Source organism: Lepidochelys kempii, chromosome 1 (genome assembly GCF_965140285.1).
Source record: "Lepidochelys kempii isolate rLepKem1 chromosome 1, rLepKem1.hap1, whole genome shotgun sequence".
In the NCBI taxonomy this organism is placed as follows: domain Eukaryota; kingdom Metazoa; phylum Chordata; order Testudines; family Cheloniidae; genus Lepidochelys; species Lepidochelys kempii.
Window position 1 is genome coordinate 107,713,230 of NC_136380.1, and position 21,101 is coordinate 107,734,330.

The 21,101-nt window shown below is 41.8% G+C and overlaps 1 protein-coding gene across 5 annotated transcripts in view; it reads left to right on the forward strand.

The window, feature by feature from the left end:
- MYO16 (myosin XVI) overlaps positions 1-21,101 on the forward strand; it is a 610,604-nt gene that overhangs the window by 165,351 nt on the left and 424,152 nt on the right. For all 5 annotated transcript variants that reach the window (XM_073349543.2, XM_078853554.1, XM_073349529.2 and 2 more), the window contains exon 3: positions 17,300-17,370. In XM_073349543.2, coding sequence (XP_073205644.1) covers positions 17,300-17,370 — 71 coding nt within the window. The remainder of the gene's footprint in view (positions 1-17,299; positions 17,371-21,101) is intronic.

Consider the following 21,101-nt stretch of genomic DNA (forward strand, 5'->3'; position numbering starts at 1 on the left):
GTAGATACGCTGGAGGGGAGGGATAGGATACAGAAGGACCTAGACCAATTGGAAGATTTGGCCAAAAGGAATCTGATGAGGTTCAATAAGGATAAGTACAGGGTCCTGCACTTAGGACGGAAGAACCCAATGCACAGCTACAGGCTAGGGACCGAATGGCTAGGCAGCAGTTCTGCGGAAAAGGACCTAGGGGTGACAGTGGACGAGAAGCTGGATATGAGTCAGCAGTGTGCCCTTGTTGCCAAGAAGGCCAATGGCATTTTGGGATGTATAAGTAGGGGCATAGCGAGCAGATCGAGGGACGTGATCGTTCCCCTCTATTCGACATTGGTGAGGCCTCATCTGGAGTACTGTGTCCAGTTTTGGGCCCCACACTTCAAGAAGGATGTGAATAAATTGGAGAGAGTCCAGCGAAGGGCAACAAAAATGATTAGGGGACTGGAACACATGAGTTATGAGGAGAGGCTGAGGGAGCTGGGATTGTTTAGCCTGCAGAAGAGAAGAATGAGGGGGGATTTGATAGCTGCTTTCAACTACCTGAAAGGGGGTTCCAAAGAGGATGGCTCTAGACTGTTCTCAATGGTAGCAGATGACAGAACGAGGAGTAATGGTCTCAAGTTGCAGTGGGGGAGGTTTAGATTGGATATTAGGAAAAACTTTTTCACTAAGAGGGTGGTGAAACACTGGAATGCGTTACCTAGGGAGGTGGTAGAATCTCCTTCCTTAGAGGTTTTTAAGGTCAGGCTTGACAAAGCCCTGGCTGGGATGATTTAACTGGGAATTGGTCCTGCTTTGAGCAGGGGGTTGGACTAGATGACCTTCTGGGGTCCCTTCCAACCCTGATATTCTATGATTCTATGATTCTATGATCTGACTCCTGGCTGCATGGGATTTACAAGCTATAAGCATAGGAAAAATGGGGCAGCAATTTTGTTTTATTTCCAAGACAGTATCCTAGCAGAGATCAACGTTACTTCTACCTCCCAGGCAAAAATTTCTCAAAGTCAGTAAACATGGAAAACTGCTTTTTTTTTTTCCCCCTTTCGCATCCACCATTCTCCAGGAAGTTCATAATTTGTATAACTCTCGTTTCATATGGGTTCTTTTCATTGATCATTTTCTTTAATTTATAAATGCATTTGATAAAGGAAGAGTTTTTTTTGTTTGTATCATTCAAAAATTTAAAAAAGGTTGCTCGGTTTGAGAAAGTTTGACAGACATTGCCACAGATCACTGTGGAAATCACATCTCAGTCCCAGGATTGATATAACAAGAGATTAAGAATGAGTTTCTCAAAAAGGGTGTTCAGTGTGTTAATGCTTGCTGTGAATAAATAATAGAAATCAAAAGGTGGAGGTTTGAAAGAAACCATCAGCAATAAGCAATATCACTAGTGGCAATCTGCTGCTATAGAATGTACGTTAGATTAATAAAACAAATGGGTGGGATGATTTGGATGATTACATCTACTGATAACACTGCCTGAATCTTAAAATTTCTCTAAAACCAATCATAATATGTGTGCCAAGGTAAAAAAAAAATCAATTCATTGTAGTTTTAGGGTCGTGTTCATTAAAGATTTATGACAATTCTGGCTTGATTTCCTTGGCTTTTCAGGGCCTAAGAATAACATATAAAATCAGTATTCATCTGCACCAGAACATATTGCAGGCTCATCTTCTTATAATTGGTACAATGTGAAAATGGATTGGTGCTGGGGCATAGAAATGATGCTGAGGTTGAATGAATGTAAAAAGAATACTGATTCTGCCTCAGGGTAGGACAGTCACAGGGAGTGAGTTTAAGATACCCTCTTGGGAGCCAAGGCCCTACGGCTGTAAATGCTGCTTGCTTGGCTGTTGGAGAAGAGAAAGTGCTGGTTTTTGCTGTTTAATGTCACTGCTGATGATCTCCAGAAGGAGCTGTGTTTCTATAGAGAATGTGCAACTAGTTTCTTTCAGTCTGAATTACTTTCTGTAAACTAAGGAGAACAGCAAGAAGAGTTAAAAGCAAAATCTCCATTAGAAAGCCCAGTGTGTGTATTTCCTCTGTACTGTCTCCAGCAACTTTGGCAACAAAATGGCTGCTGTCTTTCCCCCACAGGAATTGTTCACAGAAAGCTCTATAGCTATTGTACATTCAGCACACCATATGGATCTTCCAATGTATACATAATTAGTCAGGCCTTCTGGTGCCCAAGAGATCAGAGATGCTATCTTCTTACAGATTTGCATGAGAAAAAGGGAATATTCCAGTGCCGCATTAACACTTTATCCTTGACACATTTGTGTGCAGAGTCTCTATTTTAATCATTGAGAAGAAAAAAATTGTGTCAGAAGATTGGAGGGTCAGAAGACTGCCTATCAGCTGTTTAAAATTTGAAAAGAGTCTTATGGGAAATGAGACCACAGAATCCATGTATTCCCAAGAGCTCCTTCTTCCTAGGTGTCTCTTGTGACTGTTTCAGGTGTCCCTAAGGCCAATTTTGAGGATGGTACATGTATTAACAAATGTTACATTATGTAACAGAAATCACAATGAAACTCATATAGGCATGTAGGAAAATGAATCAATATAGAAGGAAAGAACAGATTGCTTTTGATCTTGAAGATATTTGGAAGGTTTTGAGGGGAAATCTTGTTTTACAAAAATCCTCCTTATAAAAATTATAACGTACTCAGGAAAATAAAAGTGTTCTGCAATATTTTTAAAAGATGTATTATTTAAGTTAGCAAGCAAAATATCCCCATAGATAAGGAGTGAAATTCTCCTCTGTGCTGTGGGCTGAAAGAGTGCATAAAATCTGGGCTAACCCTGTGTACTCGAGTGAATTTCATCCATAATGAGTACATGTGGATTGTGGTTATTACAGAAAATGAAAGGGACATTACATTTTCCAGTGAGAACTAAGATTAGCATCAGCTGAGGCAAGAAACATACAATAATATTATCAGTAAAGTTCAATGGACTCAAACACTGAGGTCTAGATGCATAAGAGTTAGATTGTGTATATGAAATGAATGTTGCCTGAAATTGTAAAGCTTGTTGTCATCATTTACTTCTGTGTGCAAAAACCAAACAAACAGCCCTGCCCCTGCCCCCACCCAAAAAAATCTGCTCTTTGAGCCAGGTACTCAATGAGGAAATGGGAGATTCACAAGGCTGAATACCTCTGGAAAGCTCCTTTCTAATCAAGTAAAAGAGAGGGAGATTCATTTTATTACCTTGATCAGCATTGTCAGATGCCTCTCGGAAAGGTGATGGACATGTTGAGTTGTCTTGGGAAACCCCAACATCAAATTACTTTATTTAAATATTTTTCAGAACTTATGTACTCTTTCTCCTGCGTCTGTTACAATGAGGTTTTAAATTGTTTGGTATTTTCAGGCACTACTATAAGACAAATAATAAACAGAGAATCAAATTATCTCTTGGGGAAAACTCCCTTGAAGTCAATTGAACTGTGCTCATTTACATGCACCAAACAATTAGACAAAATATGAGGAAGTCTCGTGGATTATTTCTGATTGGAGAAGTAATTGATGGTGGAATCAGGAATTTCTTTCGTGCAATCCTGTTGATTTATAATGAATGTACAAAGTCCTGTTTCCCTGAACAGAGTAGGATAAAACAACAGAAGACCCTCTCTTTTCTCACAGTTCTGAACCCCTTTATAGTCACTACTGAGCTCAAAAACTCTCTCTACAAAAAACACACCCCTGACCAACAAAAGTTTCACTGACAAAAGCGTTGGTGTGGACAGCGCTATGTTGGTGGGAGTGCATCACCACTCATTGGGGGTGGTTTAATTATGCCAGCAGGAGAGCTCTCTTCCACCAGCATAGAGCACCTACACAGGAAACCTTACAGCAGCCTGGCTGTATCATAATCATAGAATATCAGGGTTGGAAGGGACCTCAGGAGGTCATCTAGTCCAACCCCCTGCTCAAAGCAGGACCAATCCCCAACTAAATCATCCCAGACAGGGCTTTGTCAAGCCTGACCTTAAAAATATCTAAGGAAGGGGATTCCACCACCTCCCTAGGTAACGCATTCCAGTGTTTCACCACCCTCCTAGTGAAAAAGTTTTTCCTAATATCCAACCTAAACCTCCCCCACTGCAACTTGAGACCATTACTCCTCGTTGTGTCATCTGCTACCACTGAGAACAGTCTAGAGCCATCCTCTTTGGAACCCCCTTTCAGGTAGTTGAAAGCACCTATCAAATCCCCCCTCATTCTTCTCTTCTGCAGACTAAACAATCCCAGTTCCCTCAGGCTCTCCTCATAAGTCATGTGTTCCAATCCCCTAATCATTTTTGTTGCCCTCTGCTGGATGTTTTCCAATTTTTCCACATCCTTCTTGTTGTGTGGGGCCCAAAACTGGACGCAGTACTCCACATGAGGCCTCAAAAATGTTGAATAAAGGGGAATGATCAAGTCCCTCGATCTGCTGGCAATGCCCCTACTTATACATCCCAAAATGTCATTGGTCTTCTTGGCAACAACAGCACACTGTTGACTCATATCCAACTTCTCATCCACTGTAACTCGTAGGTCCTTTTCCGCAGAACTGCTGCCTAGCCATTCGGTCCCTAGTCTGTAGCGGTGCATGGGATTCTTCTGTCCTAAGTGCAGGACTCTGCACTTGTCCTTATTGAACCTCATCAGATTTCTTTTGGCCCAATCCTCTCATTTGTCTAGGTCCCTCTGTATCCATCCCTACCCTCCAGCGTATCTACCTCTCCTCCCAGGTTAGTGTCATCTGCAAACTTGCTGAGGATGCAATCCACACCATCCTCCAGATCATTAATGAAGATATTGAACAAAACCGGCCCCAGGACCAACCCTTGGGGCACTCCACTTGATACCGGCTGCCAACTAGACATGGAGCCATTGATCACTACCCGTTGAGCCCGGCAATCTAGCCAACTTTCTATCCACCTTATAGTCCATTCATCCAGTCCATACTTCTTTAACTTGCTGGCAAGAATACTGTGGGAGACCATGTCAAAAGCTTTGCTAAAGTCAAGGAACAACACGTCCACTGCTTTCCCCTCATCCACAGAGCCAGTTATCTCATCATAGAAGGCAACTAGATTAGTCAGGCATGACTTGCCCTTGGTGAATCCATGCTGACTATTCCTGATCACTTTCCTCTCCTCTAAGTGCTTCAGAATTGATCCCTTGAGGACCTGCTTCATGATTTTTCCAGGGACTGAGGTGAGGCTGACTGGCCTGTAGTTTCCCGGATCCTCCTTCTTCTCTTTTTTCAAGATGGGCACTACATTAGCCTTTTTCCAGTCGTCCGGGACTTCCCCCGATCGCCATGAGTTTTCAAAGATAATGGCCAATGGCTCTGCAATCACATCTGCCAATTGCTTTAGCACTCTGGGATGCAGCGCATCTGGCCCCATGGACTTGTGCTAGTCCAGCTTTTCTATATAGTCCCGAACCACTTCTTTCTCCACAGAGGGCTGGTCACCTCCTCCTTAGGATGTGCTGCCCAGTGCAGCAGTCTGGCAGCTGACCTTGTTCGTGAAGACAGAGGCAAAAAAAGCATTGAGTACATTAGCTTTTTCCACATCCTCTGACACTAGGTTGCCTCCCTCATTCAGTAAGGGGCCCACACTTTCCTTGACTTTCTTCCTGTTGCCGCTGAAAGGTTCATAAGTACACATAGCCTGGCACACAGATCTCTACTAACACAATACCCAACAAAACCCCTTTGCCCACATGACTCTGTTGCGGGTGCCTTTGTTTCGAGTGGTGGTCATATTGTTTCAGCTACCTAGTACCATCAAGGAGTTTAATGACTCCTTACAACTACCTTAAATGAAGGGCGGCAGTTATGCCCACCATCTTCAGTATGGTTTCACCCAGTTAAAACAATGGTCTTCAGTCCTATCACATACCTTTAAAGAATTCTACACAGGATCGTCTGACAAAAATTGGTGGCTCATATTACAGCTGGGAACACCACCTATAGTTAAGGTTGCCTAACACTTTACATAATAAGACCCTGTTTTCAGTTCCTTTTAACTGTGCCAAAATTTAAATCTTTCAGGTTGAAATTTTCCATGACAGGTGTCTGTCTCAAACTGATTTTTTTTTTTCAGTTTCAACTACAGTTCTTCAGCCATTTCCAAGAATGAGATTAGGAGAAAATACGTTATTTCACCCACGGTGAATAAAAACTCACAACCTTATAATCTTGTAATTGAAAAGCTCCAGCACCTCCATTCTTTAAGGAAGAGGGAGGGCAGGGGGTCACATTGATGTCAGGGAGGGGCCTTTTGCTGTTCCCATGAAAATCCACCCAAATTCGTCTGTTATAAACTAAATGAAAAATCTCAGTTCACACAAGTTTAGTAGAGACTTGTTAATTTGGTGGCTAAATTCTCCAAAGATACCATCTACACTGAGCATGACCCAGGGGCTGAGCAGGACTTTCTTACAAAGGATAAGGCATCAGAACTGAGAACAGGAAGACTGTCTCTCCTGTGCTTTCAGTGCTCCCCTTGCTGGGATCCAGCCAGTATGAAGGAGAAGGAGGAAACAGCCTGACTGGAATGCAAAGAGTGAGGAGTGTGTGTATGGGGGGGGGGGGGGGGGGCTGGGGGAGAAATAGGCACAGAAAGGGACGGGGCAAAGAGCCAGTCTAGGGGGAGTGGATAGAAACAGAATGGGAGTGGGGCCAGAGCTAAGAAATGTGGGGGCAGGGAGCAGTGTAGGAAGGTATGGATAGAAGCAGGAGGTGGAAGTGAGCAGAAGTCATGGGAAAAGGCTATGGATAGGAGATGATAATAATAGTAATTGTGTGTTCGTATGTGTAATGTATTTTAATAATATAGTGCACTGTGTAATATCTAAATTACATCTATGGAAAACTGGATAGACTTGTTGGGACAAAAAATGATCTCAGCATTTACATAAAATCCTAATCAAATCTTGATTCTCTTTCTAATATGGTTGGTTGACTATATATGTATCTATATATTTCTTTTCAAGTAACTTTTAACGTCCTGCTTTAGGGCCTGTTCATCTCATCCTTAGGTAATATTCTCAGTAGCTTTAATAGGATTTCCATCATGAGGATCGGTTAGGTTGGCATAGTGCACCCATACAGTATATGAGAGTCAGAAATCTGTGTGCCACTTATTCCTGCATAACTAGGGCCCTACCAAATTCGTGGCCATGACAATGCGTCACGGACCGTGAAATCATGGCCCAAAATCAGCAGCCACCTCTCTCTGGCCACCCAGTTCCGAAGGCAGCAGCGCAGAAGTAAGGGTGGCATGGTATGGTATTGTCGTCCTTAGTTCTGCACTGTTGCTGGCGGGGTGCTGCCTTCAGAACGGGGCGCCTGGCAGACAGCTGCTGCTTCTCTGGCCACCTAGCTCTGAAGACAGTGCAGAAATAAGGGTGTCAATACTGCGATCCCCTTAAAATAACCTTGTGACCCCCCCTACAACTCTCTTTTGGGTCAGGACCCCCAATTTGAGAAACGCTGGTCTCCCCCGTGAAATCAGTATAGTATAGGGTAAAAGCACACAAAAGATCAGATTTCATGGTGGGAGACCAGAGCAATCACCAGAGAATATCTAACTGAATTACATTGGGATGTTTATTCTTCTTTACAGTGAGGTAAATCCTATTTCCTTTACAAAAAAAGTAGAGGCTTGTCAGTTGCTTTTGTGTGTTGTGGATTGTAACAGCTGATCCTATTTTAGGACAAAGAATATTGACCCAAACTACATGAGAGTTCACATCCACTGCCCTTGCAGTCTTTGTGATGTGAGATCTCTGTAGTACTGCTGACTCTACAGAGCAATAATGAAGAAAAAGAAAGCAAGCTAGATGGATAAAAACTTGAAGTGATTATTTTCTTTAATCTCATTTTTGTATGTGAATCATTCATATATTTATGAATGTGATCTGCTTAAAGTGTATTTTTGTACTGGGTTTATGTCTGCAACAAATATATACGTTGTTAGTGGAGTAATCTCTGTAGTTGGTTTCTGCTGAAAAAGCAATAATGGTCATTGTCATTATCTCTGCAGAGATTTCAACTCACTGTGTGGTCACAAGAATTACAGATGTTTCAAAGTGTTTCTGTATTTTGACTCACTGGCAGGAAGGATAATCCTGTTTTTGAAGCTTTTTTGTTCTTCAACAAAAAAAAATCTTTAGTTCAACAAAAAACCCTTCAAAAACAGACTCCAACGAGAAACTGCAGAACTGGAATTAATTTGCAAACTGGACACCATCAAATTAGGCCTGAATAAATACTGGGAGTGGATGGGTCACTACAAAAACTAATTTCCCCCTGCTGATACTCACACCTTCTTGTCAACTGTTTGAAAGGGGCCACCTTGATTACATTGGCCTCATTAGCACTACAAAAGTGATTTCCACCCCTTCTTGTCAACTGTTGAGAATAGCCCACTTCCACCTTAATTGAATTGGCTCATTAGTACTGACCCCCCACTTGGTAAGGTAACTCCCATCTTTTCATATGTTGTATATTTATACCTCCCTACTGTATTTTCTACTCCATGCATCTGATGAAGTGGGTTTTAGCCCACGAAAGCTTATGCCCAAATAAATGTGTTAGTCTCTAAGGTGCCACAAGGACACCTCATTGTTTTTACACACAAATGAGTTACAGTTGTAGATTTTAAAAGGTAATAAAAGTTTCTATAATAAGCAGCTTTGCATATTTTTTGAGGCTGACCCATGCCAACAGCATGAGGATCTCTTGCTTATGTTTCGGAATCTTTGCCCCTCAGAGTCCAGACAGCATAAAGAGACCAAGTTTCTCCTTGTCAAGGATTTTTATCCCCCCTCAACCCAGAATCCAAGCTGATGGGATGAGTTCATGCACAGGCCTCCCTTTCCAGGGTGGAGTTAGGAGTGCAGTCAACAAGGTCTCTGTCCTTTGGTGCTACACAATGCCTCATTTGTCTTCAATGGACCATCTTGTGTGCTGGATGAGCACTTTACCTTAATTACTGCTTCTTTTTCCTGTTGGGTGAATTACACAGTAACAAAGGTTTACAATTAAAACACTCAGTATAACTTTATACCACATATACAGATATTATAAGTAATATTAATACATGCAGCATCCTACAAGCATTCCATAAAGTCTAAACACACTCTTATAACACTAAAATCTATTTTAAGTATACTAACCCACAGGTAATCCAGACCAGTTTCCAGCTATGCATTTGCAGTGTTCGGCCCTGGGGCCTTGGCATGACCTGGCACCTGGTCTGCCAGAGTCACAATGTGATTTCCAAAAAGTGTTCAGCATTGGCCTAGATCTGCTCTCTTTGAAGTCAGTGCTGAAATTCCCCTTGACATCAGTGAGAGCAGAGTTAGGCCAACACTGAGCACTTTTGGGAAAATCCCACTTTTAAGGACTATTATACGTCACTTTCTTCATTTGCAAATGAGGATTATACTTATATTGGAAGGCTGTAGCCAGTCTTAGTTCATTTTTGTAAAGTTCCTTGGATAGAAATTGCAACATAAAGACAACTATTAGGTGCCTGAAGAGGCGAAGTAAGAAACTATGCAGTGCATAGGAGCGGGGCAGGTGCCAGGAAGTTTTGGTGGTCTAACTATTACAAGGCTTCTGAACAAGCTATTCAAAGTGTGTGTGTGTGTGTTGTGGAGTCTAGGACTCTGGCAGCTATAATATAAGGGGAACAGTATGTCCCCATCCCCCTTTGAGGGCATTCTGTGATGTTCATTAGTACTGATAGGGACAAAAAGTCCAGCTTTTGAGCTTTAGCCCATAATGGGATGTGTTGTGTGGGGGCGGGCAAATGATCTTTAATCACTGGGCTCCTATAAATGAGAGGAGGAAGAAATAATTTGGGGTTTTTTTTCATAGATTCATAGATACTAAGGTCAAAAGGGACCATTATGGTCATCTAGTCCGACCTCCCCACAATGCAGGCCACAGAATCTCACCCACCCACTCCTGCGAAAAACCTCTCACCTATGTCTGAGCTATTGAAGTCCTCAAATCATGGTTTAAAGACTTCAAGGAGCAGAGAATCCTCCACCAAGTGACCTTTGCCCCATGCTACAGAGGAAGGCGAAAAACCTCCAGGGTCTCTTCCAATCTGCCCTGGAGGAAAATTCCTTCCTGACCCCAAATATGGTGATCAGCTAAACCCTGAGCACATGGGCAAGATTCACCAGCCAGATACCCAGGAAAGAGTTTTCTGTAGTAACTCAGATCCCACCCCATCTAACATCCCATCACAAGCCATTGGGCCTATTTATAATGAATATTTAAAGATCAATTAATTACCAAAATCATGTTATCCCATCATACCATCTCCTCCATAAACTTATTGAGTTTAATCTTAAAGCCAGATAGGTCTTTTGCCCCCACTGCTTCCCTTGGAAGGCTATTCCAAAACTTCACTCCTCTGATGGTTAGAAACCTTTGTTTAATTTCAAGTCTAAACTTCCCAATGACCAGTTTATATACATTTGTTCTTGTGTCCACACTGGTACTGAGCTTAAATAATTCCTCTCCCTCTCCGGTATTTATCCCTCTGATATATTTATACAGAGCAATCATATCTCCCCTCAACCTTCTTTTAGTGAGGCTAAACAAGCCAAGCTCCTTGAGTCTCCTTTCATAAGACAGGTTTTCCATTTCTCAGATCATCCTAGTAGCCCTTCTCTGTTCCTGTTCCAGTTTGAATTCATCCTTCTTAAACATGGGAGACTAGAACTGCACACAGTATTCCAGGTGAGGTCTCACCAGTGCCTTGTATAATGGTACTAAAACCTCCTTATCTCCACTGGAAATACCTCGCCTGATGCATTCCAAGACCGCATTAGCTTTTTTCACGGCCATATCACATTGGCGGCTCATAGTCATCCTATGATCAACCAATACTCCAAGGTCCTTCTCCTCCTCCGTTACTTCTAATTGATGCGTCCCCAGCTTATGACTAAAATTCTTGTTATTAATTCCTAAATGCATAACCTTACACTTCTCATTATTAAATTTCATCTTATTACTATTACTCCAGTTTACAAGGTCATCCAAATCTTCCTCTATGATTTCCCGGTCCTTCTCTAAATTGGCAATACCTCCCAGCTTTGTATCATCCACAAACTTTATTAGCACACTCCCACTTTTTGTGCCGAGGTCAGTAATAAAAAGATTAAATAAGATTGGTCCCAAAACTGATCCCTGAGGAACTCCACTGGTAACCTCCCTCCAGCTTGCCAGTTCACCTTTCAGTAGGACCCGCTGTAGTCTCCCTGTAAACCAATTCCTTATCCACCTTTCAATTTTCATATTGATCCCCATCTTTTCCAATTTAACTAATAATTCCCTTCATTCTTCTGCTTTTGCCAAGTTTATGGCAAGTATAAATATGCTTCCTTTATATTCTCCATTTCGCTTGGCAATTGTAACACAGTCCATTTAATTCACATTACTCAGTGTTCTGCTTCCCAGTTCAGTGGCAGTGCCAAGAACAACAGTAGAGTCTAAGAGTATTTAGCTACAAAATTGTGTTTGCCAGAAAGCAAAGCCTTTTTGCAATTAACTAAATTAAATGAAGCAAAAACAAATAAAATAGCAAATGAGGAGGTATGATGGTTTTATTCTTCAGGTTTGAATTTATAGGAGGGTTTAGATTGTCTGTTGATTTTCAAAGCCTGAAATGAAATACGGAGTAGAATTTGTTGTTGTAACTGTCATTTTTTGATTCTTCCAAAATAGATGTATCATTATAGGTGGAGCATGTAGCTGCTCCTATATTTAAAGTTGCCTATCCCTTCCTATTATAAATCCCTGTTTTCATTATAACGTTATTAAACTTATAACTGTTTTAGCTGAAATTTTCTGTTTGGTGTTTGACTCCGATAGATTTTTTTTCTGGAAAATTTAATCAAGAATAGCTCAGCCATTTCAGAAAACAAAGCTAGTGAAAATTGCCAGTGTTTAAAAAAAATCTACTGAACAAACAAAAAAGCACATCTGACCATTTTTGAAAAACTCTAGTGCTTCTGTGGTTTGTAGCAGGAAGTTCAAATTACATAGCAGGAGAGCCAAGGCCTAAGTGTTCCATGGAATACCACCAAGATCTGGCTAAGTTAGAAACCTCTAGTCAAGGCTGATTCCCCACTCTGACACTTTGAGTGCAGAAGGTGGGGCCTGCAAGGATTCTAAAAATTAATACTGGCCATTCCAAGCTGGTATTAAACTCTCAAGGTCACAGTTTCTCTTTGACCTTGGATGGGTAGATGCTGCCACCACCCAAGTGCAAAAACAAACAAACAAAAACCTTTTAGGAACCGAGGAAGGAGCACTTTTCCTTCCCTCAAGCCCTTTCACCCACCGCTCGCCTTCAGGAAGAGCTGAGGAAGAAAAGAAAGGAAATTAGCTGTTGTCCCAGCTAATTAAACAACATATGCACAAACCAATTAGGACACCAAAAATCCAATCCTGTTCTTAAAAAGGTAAATTTTATTAAAAACAAAAAGAAAGAAAATACTTAGGTTTTTGCTAGATTTTAAAAACCCACTTACAAAAATTAAACATCAAGAATAACCTTCTTGAGGTCCAGCTTAAAGGTTACAAGTAAAACAAAACCATTTGGGGTTAGCACAGAAGAGTCCACAAGCCAATAAGAAATAAACAGAGATAAACCTAGTCACGTCTTTCTAGACATTTTCTGATCTACTTACATATCTGGGGTTCAAATGAGGAGTTTTAGGGATGATCTGATGATTTCCATCCCTGACAAAAAGCTTTTTGCAGAATAGTCTCAGCCCTGTCTCTGCTCTGTCCTCTCTCTCCGGAGAACAGCAACTGCCAGACAAAGGGAAAGTTTTTTTCACAATTTTAAAAAGTTCTAGCCCTCCCATTGGCTCTTTTGGTCAGGTGCCCACTCCCTTCCTTTTACCTGAGGACTTGTTAACGCTTTTCAGGTAAAGCAAGTAGAGAACAAGTACCAAGAGGGATTCTATAGCTAACTGGCTGGCTGTCCACAAAAGGGAGCTACCCCCCACTCTCATTTATCACACCTCTAAAAAATGCCATTTGCTCATATGCTGTAGAACAGATTAATCACTGACCTGCTAGTTTTGTGAATGCTCCAATGCACTCTGCATGCTCCCAGGTCTTGTTTGCCTGTCCATATCAGCATCTCTTGCATAGTGGGAAGTACACTGAACTGGAGGCCAAGAGACCATGAGTTCACATCTTGCTTCTGTGACAGATGGCAACTTCCTGCAATATATTTGGGAGATCTCACTGTGTTAAGTTTATGTATCATTGTGCTCCAGGCATTGTCTGCATTTCCATGGGGAAGGGTGACTGTAGCTTTCTAGGAACTAGGAACAGTGGAGGCTGATTAGGCAAATTGACTGAGGTTATAACACCTCCAAGGAGGTACCACCACTTGCAGAGGCTCAAATATACTGGTTCAAATTGGAGTCTCCAGAGACTACTGACAAATAAAGGACTTTCAGATAAATAGCCTGACTTTAAACTGACTTAGAGCCTTTTTTCTGATACAGCAAATGGACAGAACCTTCTGCTCAAGGGTGGGGGAAAGGGAAGATGGGATGCATCACTTGATGATTACTTGTTCTGTTCATTCCCTCTGGGGCACCTGGCATTGGCCACTGTCGGAAGACAGGATACTGGGCTAGATGGACCTTTGGTCTGACCCAGTATGGCCATTCTTATGTGGCAACCTTTGGCAGGTATCAGTCCTTCCAACCTTTCCCTAAAGTCCTAGGTTGGAGTTAGGGTGGCCTCTGTTAAGTTCTTTAGCATGTGCATAGGTTATTTTATTTTTAATGTCTTTTCTTTGCATTACCTTCACCTTAAGAATAAATGTGCTTGCTTAGAAAGAGCTGTGTGGTAACTCATAACTGCTGGCAATTACATTATTCATAGCCTTCAGAGACTTAGCAGTGCACAGACCTTGGCCTGGTTAGGGAGTCTGGCTTGCTGAGAATAACACTGTGTATGCAGGGAACTGTGCAGCCTGGAAAAACCTAAGTCAGGAGGGAGAGAGATGCAAGTCTCCACCCAAAAGAGATGACTGTGACAGAGGATGTGGAAAAAGCTAATGTACTCAATGCTTTTTTTGCCTCTGTCTTCACTAACAAGGTCAGCTCCCAGACTGCTGCGCTGGGCATCACAACATGGGGAATAGATGGCCAGCCCTCTGTGGAGAAAGAGGTGGTTAGGGACTATTTAGAAAAGCTGGACGTGCACAAGTCCATGGGGCCGGACGAGTTGCATCCGAGAGTGCTAAAGGAACTGGCGGCTGTGATTGCAGAGCCGTTGGCCATTATCTTTGAAAACTCGTGGAAGTCCCGGATGACTGGAAAAAGGCTAATGTAGTGCCAATCTTTAAGAAAGGGAAAAAGAAGGATCCTGGGAACTACAGGCCAGTCAGCCTCACTTCAGTCCCCGGAAAAATCATGGAGCAGGTCCTCAAAGAATCAATCCTGAAGCACTTACATGAGAGGAAAGTGATCAGGAACAGTCAGCATGGATTCACCAAGGGAAGGTCATGCCTGACTAATCTAATCGCCTTCTATGATGAGATTACTGGTTCTGTGGATGAAGGGAAAGCAGTGGATGTATTGTTTCTTGACTTTAGCAAAGCTTTTGACACGGTCTCCCACAGTATTCTTGTCAGCAAGTTAAAGAAGTACGGGCTGGATGAATACACTATAAGGTGGATAGAAAGTTGGCTAGATTGTTGGGCTCAACGGGTAGTGATCAATGGCTCCATGTCTAGTTGGCAGCCGGTGTCAAGTGGAGTGCCCCAGGGGTCGGTCCTAGGGCCGGTTTTGTTCAATATCTTCATAAATGATCTGGAGGATGGTGTGGATTGCACTCTCAGCAAATTTGCGGATGATACTAAACTGGGAGGAGTGGTAGATACGCTGGAGGGCAGGGATAGGATACAGAGGGACCTAGACAAATTGGAGGATTGGGCCAAAAGAAATCTGATGAGGTTCAATAAGGATAAGTGCAGAGTCCTGCACTTAGGACGGAAGAACCCAATGCACAGTTACAGACTAGGGACCGAATGGCTAGGCAGCAGTTCTGCGGAAAAGGACCTAGGGGTGACAGTGGACGAGAAGCTGGATATGAGTCAGCAGTGTGCCCTTGTTGCCAAGAAGGCCAATGGCATTTTGGGATGTATAAGTAGGGGCATAGCGAGCAGATCGAGGGACGTGATCATCCCCCTCTATTCAACATTGGTGAGGCCTCATCTGGAGTACTGTGTCCAGTTTTGGGCCCCACACTAGAAGAAGGATGTGGATGTCATGTCTGGAACACATGACTTATGAGGAGAGGCTGAGGGAACTGGGATTGTTTAGTCTGCGGAAGAGAAGAATGAGGGGGGATTTGATAGCTGCTTTCAACTACCTGAGAGGTGGTTCCAGAGAGGATGGTTCTAGACTATTCTCAGTGGTGGAAGAGGACAGGACAAGGAGTAATGGTCTCAAGTTGCAGTGGGGGAGGTTTAGGTTGGATATTAGGAAAAACTTTTTCACTAGGAGGGTGGTGAAACACTGGAATGCGTTGCCTAGGGAGGTGGTGGAATCTCCTTCCTTAGAAGTTTTTAAGGTCAGGCTTGACAAAGCCCTGGCTGGGATGATTTAATTGGGGATTGGTCCTGCTTTTGAGCAGGGGGTTGGACTAGATGACCTCCTGAGGTCTCTTCCAACCCTGATATTCTATGATTCTATGACTGCTGGGGAGCTTGGAGCCTAGAGTGGGTGCCCTTACTGGACCACAGAGAGTTCACTGTGGAACCTGTGACAGCCTCTTTCAGTGACTGCTTTTAATATTTCTGTGCATTTCACAACTCTTATATTGAGTGAAGCGTAAGCTCCGGTGCAGATCAAAAAAGGGAGACGGTTTGCAACTCCTCTGTTCAGGGGCTGAGAGCCATAAGAGCTGTCTTAACTTGTGCGCTCGTCTACTATGGGCCATTGCAATGACACAGAATTGCTGAAGCCCCATCATACCCCTAACCCATCATATAACTTCTCTTGGGCCATGGCCTCGTGATGAGAATGTGGAACCAGCTGTGCTTCTATAGAGGGCCTCTGTGCTGAGGGTATTTCTCAGGGGTGAGGTCATTGTGGACTTCTTCTGCCAGTTAGCCAGCACAAGTGGGTTGCAGTGCAGGGGTGAATTCCCCTGATAATGTCTGGCCTTTTCATCATTCAGTCCTGCCCTGGCATGAACATTAATAGAGTGAGTTAGTCAATTCCTGAATTCCAAGTGTAAAGGTTATAAAAGCCATAGAGACCAAGGAAAAAGAATAAAGAATTATCAATCCTGACGGAGCACCAATATGCAGGGCTATCTTCTGCTCTGAGTTAAATGCCTGGGTTCATTTCAAAGGAATTTGTTATATGTAACCTTGAGCAGAATACCCAAATATCTTTTCAGGAATTATGCTATGTCAGTGATCAGACAATGCACTGTAGAGGTTGAATGGAGTGCACTTCACTAAACTGTGGCATGAAGATTAATTTCAGGTAATATATGTTATGAATACTAATTTCAATCATTTAGCGAAAAAGCCTCTAGGTTTCAGGGAACTCTGCAAAATACAATAAAATCAGTTAACTGTATTCTGCACTGACATGAACATGGTCTAATCTGGTGACTTTGACCTTGCTATGGAATATCCTGTGTTCAGAATTACAGAAACACAATCATACTCTAGAGCAGGGGTTCTCTTTTTCTTTCTGAGGCCTTCAACAAGCTATAAAAAACTTCACGGCCTACTTGTGCCACAACAACTGTTTTTTTGCATATAAAAAACAGGGTCAGCCCCGTCCCATGCCACAGGAGTCCACGCAAGGCTAGGTTGCTCAGGCTTCAGCCCCATGTGATGGCGATTTGGCTTTCTGCCCTGGGCCCCAGCCTGTCTAATGCTGATCCTGCTTGGCAGATCCCCTGACACCTGCTTCTGGCTCCCCAGTGGGCCCCAGATCCCTGGTTGAAAAATACTGCTCTAGGGAAGTCCTTGATATTGCTTATAGTTAGCAAGTTATCAAAGGTCCTGAACTGCCAGACCTAACCATTAAAATAAATGAGACAGGAAATGCTGACATGATCGTTTTACATATGTTATCTCAGAGGTTTGCATATATTATTAAATCTGTTAATGAAGATGATGAAAAATCAGGCTATTAAGATCTCAGTGCTGAGTGCATTGGTGCATTAATTCTTTCTCCTTCTCTTTTCTTCGATATTTCAGTGCTACGGCTACTAAAGGATGGTGCAGACCCTCACACTCTTATTTCCTCAGGAGGCTCCTTGCTCCATCTGGTAAGAGTGATTGAAGATTAGTGTTCGTGACAGTGGATAAATATGGCAAGATTCTGAGTAGCATATTGAGCATATTAACAACCACAAAGGCTTATCAATAATTTTTTATCTACACGGAGCACCACAGTGATTATAATTGCATCCAGCTGTGTACATGAAATACATCGTGGCATTCAAAAGGCTTATGTAGGGATGCATCATGTAGTAAGGACAGCTACTAGCAAAATCCAGTTAGATGTTTTAGGCATAAATTATCTGCACAGTAAGTAAGAGCAAAGGAAAAATTGCCTGCTTCGTAAGATGGAGAAATGCAATATTTCAAAACCTTCACAGAGTAGAAAAAAGACAATTTAACCTTCAGTTTAACTGATGTCATTCCTTCCTTTTGATTTTTTTTCACTGTTGATCTCCTACAAATGGAAATCTAACACAGTATCTGCATTTAGATCACCATAGTTATTTGCATATCAGATTAAGTGATTAAAGGAAAAGGGAGCAGGTTTGTGTTTGCCATGTAATTAAGGGAGAGAGAGAAATACAGCAAATACACTGGTGTCTGGTCACTTTTAGTTACTGTGAAGTACAGGAGGACAATTGGGGACCCACAGCAGGGTTGTAAGAAGCTCTATTTCATTTTGCTGGGCCCCATCATGCATACCATGTTTTCTGGTTTGACCCACATAAATTTGCAGGGCACCTGAGTTTTGCTTTGAGGGTTGTGTCAAACGTCTCAATGCTCAGGAGAATATGACAAGTTTTGCCTGTTTTGAATACAAAATGATTAATTTGCCCAGATTCTTTCAGAAGGTTCACAAACATTAGTGAAACGTTCATGTAAGCCTGCCTGGTTTTCTAGTCTGTTTAAAAAAGCCAATAAAAAACATGCCCCCAAATTAAGGGCAGTATAATTGAAAATCAGAATTTGATCACACATTTCTACTGCTAGCAAACCAAATAAATCTAGTGGAAGCAATCCCATGATTACTGCTGCTACTACTTTATATTCAGACAAGGAAGTTAGTAACTCATGTCTCTAATACCAAAATAAATCTTATTCATCTTAATTTACTTTACAGAGTGTACCTGATCCACCCCTGCAGATGTAGTGGTCTTTAAACTACATGGGGGTTCTGCCTGTGGGTTGCAGCTGTTGGTTATATCTCTCATTGTACATGACCCTGATGCATACAGCTGAGTGAAAATCAGAATTTCTGTCCAGTGGGCAATTCCAATACTGCAACATTTGTTTTAATCCCAAACCTGCACAAAAAGTTGAATTTGTCAAAAATTTTCAAGGGATGGAATATTTAGAAAAATTTCAATTTGGAAACAGTGAAATGTTTCATTTTGAGTCAGTTCAACATGAACCTGTGCAGAGGGGAATCTGCATTGCATCATGGCAGATGTAATCTGGCCAGAGAGCCCAGCCCAAAGGAGAAAATGGAGGCCTTAATGCCAATGCCAATGAGGCCATTAGCCACTGTACAAAATGCAACTTAATGATGAATTGACTAAAAATTAATCATTTTGGATCAACTCAACAAACTGAAATTCATATTGAACCAACCCGAAACAAAATATTTTGTTTAAATTTTCCCACAGAAAAGTTTGATTTCTGTGGAAACTACATTTTCTGTCAAAAACACATTTTGACCGAAAATTCCCAACCAGCTCTAGTAATGTACAGCACACACTCCTTTGCTTCCCTGGCCAGCACCATTCACTTTGGTGCTGGCTGGACGCAGGACCTGTGGTGGAGCATGGGCTGAAGGTGACATGTGCTACAAAAAAACATTGTCTTATGATATTTCCGCTTGAGAGAGCTCTGCAAACCCTAAGTGGTATTAAATGATTCAAATTTATGCTGGATTTGAAAATATTTTTGTATTTTTTGAGCGTTGACAATTTTTGCTTTGTTGACATAGAGGACCACCTGCCTCTGTGTGCCACACGAAGTTCACAGTTTAAGGGCCAAATCCTGTGTGTGCAAATTATCCCTTTAGAATGAGTAGGGCTCTTGTGTGAGAAAGAGAGCAGGATCCTTTGTTATGCACAAATAGCACAGTCTAAACATGATGTGCAGGACAAAGGGACAACTTGAAGCTTTGGCTTTGTTTTTTAAGAGTATTCTGTATATGTGATGGGTTATCACTGAAAGGCCTTACAGAAGAAGAATGCTTTAAGGGGAGAGATGAGTGTGGACAGACAATATGACTCCTTAATCTTTTCAATTTTCAAATGTAAGGTCCATGAAGTAAGAACCAAAATTTCAGCCAACTTGCACCTTGCCAAAAACATATTTTGGAGAATAAGAAAGATTATTGAAAAACAAGTTTTCCCACAGTTAATTGGTAATCTCTGTGATAAATCAAGAAAGTTCAGTAAATATTGTACAGCACTTCTTTCTAGGGAAAAAGATCTTGCCTTTTTTGAAGTCAGTTGCAAAATTTCCATTGACTTCAGTGGGGTCAGGATGTCCCACAATAGGTACCCAGCCTTCATGTTCCCTTTTTCTTGAAGGCTGTATGTAGCTCCAGGTCAGCTACCATAGCTGTTGGCCATTAGGCTTAGTTCTAAAACATCTAATTTTAGTTACTTGGGCCCAAGTTTGTTACACAAATGTAACCTTGATTAATTCAATATGTCTTCATGAGTATAACAGAGGCAGAATTTGGTCTCCTAAAAGTATACTACTATTTCAGTTTGGTTTAGAGAGACATATGTTTCCCATTTTACATATATGGAACACAGCAGCATTATTACACTGGCATATTACAGATACAGTGTAACCTTATTAGACTCAAGACTCTGACTCTGTGTATGGAATTCCAACTGCGTTCCCAACATAATTTTACAATTTTTAGTCATTCCTGTATGCTGTTGTTTTGTATCCTAAACCCACGTTGCCTATAGACCAATGCAGTGCTGCCCATCTTCACCCCATTCATATTGATTGTTCTTGTGTCTTATATCTCAGAAGACCAGAAGAAAAAGGAGAAGAGAAAAATTAATTCTCTTCTCTGGCCTTGTAATACTGTTGGTGTCTTTACTCACGTGCCCCTCTGTGATTTAGGAGTCAACAACAAAAGTGCTAGGCCAAGATTTTCAGAAGTGATGAGTGTTTTGGAGTTTCCAACGTGAGGCATCTTTGTAAAGTATTGAGCAACTGCCCTCTTAAAATGATACCCCTTTAAGGTGTGTGAAGTTGGACAACCAAAAAAATAAGTATCTCAAAACTGTTAATTAGATCTGAAAATCTGGCCCTCATTAACAGCCCAAAAGCGGTGTGGCTTGTAAGCAAGCTGTCCCACTCACATTTTAAAACCAAAAGAGAACCTTCTCTAAGGATTTTAAGTTACTCTACGTGGCAACTGGAAAACTCTTTTTAACTGCAGTTCTCAGTGAACTGTCGTTTAGGTTTTTTGAGCTTAATGCATCATGCCTCATTACATTCAGTAGGTCTCGTGGGGCCTGTCACTACCTAAGTTAACACACAATTCCAAGAGAAGTGAAAACTTCATGCAGGGAGAAACATGATATACTGTCGAGTATGTAAGCTACTGACTCGGTTTCGTGAATATTGTTAGTTCATTTACAGCCAAGTTCTTATCCCATTGGGGACAATGGCAAAATGTGCATTGATTTCAATGTGACCCAGATTTGACCCTCTTTTAAACACAGTGCCAATACATCTGGGGATCAGTCATGCTACAAACAGATCAGACAACTTT